A 3,248-nucleotide genomic window follows, 5' to 3' on the forward strand; every position below is an offset into this window, starting at 1 on the left:
CGTAGAATATAGACATTATGCACCTCTGAAAAGTGGCAGGTGCATTACACAACCTAAACAACATCCTCCTATAAGCAAAAATACCTCGTGGGCAAGTGAATATGATCTTCTCAACATCTTCTTGGGCAATGGGCATTTGATTGTAGCCTGAGTACCCATCCAAGAAGCAGTAACATCCATGTTCAGACACTTTATCGAGCATTTGATCAATAAAAAGGAGTGAAAAGTGGTCTTTACTTGTTGCATCATTCAGCCTTCTATAATCAATGCACATTCTCCACCCAGTAACTATTCTTATGAGGATCAATTAATTGTCTTCATTCTTTACCATTGCCATGCCCCCCTTCTTAGGTACAACTTGGACTGGACTAATCCACTGGCTATCAGAGATGGGGAAAATTACTCCCGCATCTAGAAATTTGATGATCTTCTTGTGCACTAACTCCTCTAAATTTTTGTTCTACTTGTGTTGGGGCTGTACCACTAGCTTGCTATTCTTTTCCAACAGAATTGTATGCATGCAAATAGCTAGACTGATTCCATGAATATCAACTAGACTCCAACCAATGGCCTTCTTGCAGCTCCACCAACTTTTTCTCCTTTGTACCTGTCAAGACAGCAGAAATAATCACAGAAAAATTGTTAGTTTCAAGAAAAGCATATTTCAAGTGAGTGGGAGGATTTTCAATTCCACATTAGGCTTATAAGCTTCCTCTTTTAGTTCCTCCTCATCAGCCACTTGATTCTCAGTTTCAAGAGCTCCAGCCTCTTTTTTTATTTCAGGATCTTTATCCTTCACTGTGCTAGACTAAGTAATATACCTCTCTAGAGTATCCCCCACAAGCTTGTCAAACATGTATATTTCAGCCAATTCACCAACAACGTCTAGCTTGAAGCACGAGTAGGCAGATGCCTCATCACTAAGGTATTTCATTATTCTTTTCATTTGGAACACCACTTTTTTATTGCTCACTCTGAGCATAATCAGTCTCTCATTAATATCAAGGATAGCTCTGCATGTACATAAAAATGGCCTCTTTAGAATTAGAGGCACCTCCTTGTTCACCTCCATATCCACCACAATAAAGTCTACGGGGAACACAAACTTGTCTACCCATACTAGAATATCCTTAATGATTCCCTCAGGTGAAATAGTGGTCTGGTCAGCCAGTTGTAGGGACACTGGTATTGATTTGATCACTCCAATCTCACCTTTCTGATTTGTGAATACAGACAGAGGCATTAGATTTATAAAAGCAACAAAGTCATAAAGGGTCTTTTCAAATCTCTCACTCCCCAATGAGCATGGTATGGTGAAGCTTCCTGGGTCCCCACACTTTTGGAAAATTTTATTTGCAATATGGCACTGCAGTGGGCATTCAACTTGACCACTATTGTCCCCTCCAATTTTCTCTTGCTAGACAGGATTTCTTTCAAGAATTTTGCATAATAGGTATCTGAGTGAGTACCTCTATGAAGGGAATGTTTACGTAAAGTTTCTTGAGTATCTCCAAGAATCGCCCAAAATATTTGTCAAGTTTCTCCCGCTTCATCTTTTGAGGGAATGGTAGAGCTGGCATATGCCTACTTTCTTCAATATCCTTTTGTACCTCATTACTCTAGCCTTTTTGCTCTTCGTTCTTTTTCTCTGCTGGTGTCTCAATCTGCTTGTTCACCACTTCAAGTCTATCTTTCACCACTGGGTCAGTCAATGTTTTGCCACTTTTCAGATATACAACTTTGATTGTTTCCTTTGGGTTCTTTTTAGTGTTAGAGTGAAGAGTCCTGGGAGCCCTCTTAGATAACAAATTTGAAATTTATCCCATTTATCTTTCTAAATTCTTGATAGATGTGCCCTGAGCCTTGAATTTTTCATCTATTTTTTTGATGAATGCCTTCGTGAGATCTTATGTACTAGAATGATTTAGTTGTTGTAGCTAGTATTGCTACATCTACTGGTTTTAAAAACCCGGTGGTCCTTGACCCTGGGGTCTAGGATTATTTTGCTGCCATGAGTTCATACTTCGACTAGGTGAACTCCACGAAAAAACTAGATGTCTTTGACCCATAGCATTATAGTTGTTCACACCTTACTAGTTTCCTTTATTAAAGTTTCCCACAACATTGACTTCCTCAGATGTTGCTTGACACTCATGTGTAAGGTGTCTCATTCTACAAAAGTCACATGCTGATTGCGGCTCACTCTGTACCTTGACCAATGTCAGCTTTCTTATTTCCTTGGCCATGGTGTCTAGATGGGCTTGCATGGATGTGTTAGAGTCCACCTGGCGAACCCCAACTGATTTTCTTCTGTCATTACTCTCCACCAGCCATTGATTAGCATCCTTAGATAATTCATCAAGGATTAAGATAACCTCCTCTGAATTTTTCTTCATTAGTGGACCTCCACATGCATTATTCAGAGTTCGCCTGTAATGACCTGCCCAGTCGTTCTATGAGTTACCGCTTTATTTCCCCTATTTTTGCTTCTTATTATCTCTTGTTCAGCTGTATTATGCGGTATCGGGTTGGTTGGTTCGGGTTCGGGGAGATTTTGAAAAGGAATGAGACACTTAGTCTCTTTTGAGTAAACTTAGTTAGAAAAGTCAACCGGATATTGACTAATGTGAAAGAGGACTCGGATGTAAATTTCGATGGTTCGGAAAGCTTCGGGAGGTGATTGGGACTTAGTAGCGTGATTGGAATATGTTTTGGAAGTCCGGAGTAGATTTAGGCTTGAATTGGCGAAATTGGAATTTTGGCGTTTTTCGGTTGATACGAGATATTTCGATATAGGGGTCGGAATGGAATTCCGAAAGTTGTAGTAGGTCCGTTGTGTCATTTGTGATATGTGTGCAAAATTTCAGGTCATTCAGACGAAATTTGATAGACTTTTTGATCGCAAGCGGAATTTAGAAGTTTTTGGAATTCTTAGGCTTGAATCCGATGTCAATTTGGTGTTTTGATGTTGTTTTGAGCGTTCTGAAGGTTGGAAGAAGTTTGAATAAGGTTATGGAATATGTTGGCATATTTGGTTGAGGTTCCGAGGGCCATGGGTGAGTTTCGGGTGGCTGAACGGATGAAATTCATGTTGGAAAAGTTGTAGAAAAACTGTTGTTGGTGTTGCAGACATTTGGCCTTCGCGACCGCGAGAGGTCTCTCACATTCGCGAAGGGTTAGGATGTGAGGCAGGATATTTGGACTTCACGTTCGTGATGGGTGTCCCACGTTCGTGAAGGGTTAGGTGC

At 40.4% G+C, this 3,248-nt stretch overlaps 1 protein-coding gene across 1 annotated transcript; it reads right to left on the reverse strand.

Moving 5' to 3' along the window:
* Window positions 1–552: 552 nt before the first annotated feature.
* Window positions 553–1,243, reverse strand: LOC138885315 (uncharacterized). The gene is made up of 2 exons (XM_070166252.1): window positions 822–1,243; window positions 553–607 (listed from the first exon to the last, which is right to left on the reverse strand). Exons 1-2 carry the CDS (start codon window positions 1,241–1,243, stop codon window positions 553–555), a joined length of 477 nt encoding a protein of 158 aa, XP_070022353.1.
* Between the last annotated feature and the right edge of the window lie 2,005 nt (window positions 1,244–3,248).

This window comes from Nicotiana sylvestris, chromosome 2 (assembly GCF_000393655.2).
Source record: "Nicotiana sylvestris chromosome 2, ASM39365v2, whole genome shotgun sequence".
In the NCBI taxonomy this organism is placed as follows: domain Eukaryota; kingdom Viridiplantae; phylum Streptophyta; class Magnoliopsida; order Solanales; family Solanaceae; genus Nicotiana; species Nicotiana sylvestris.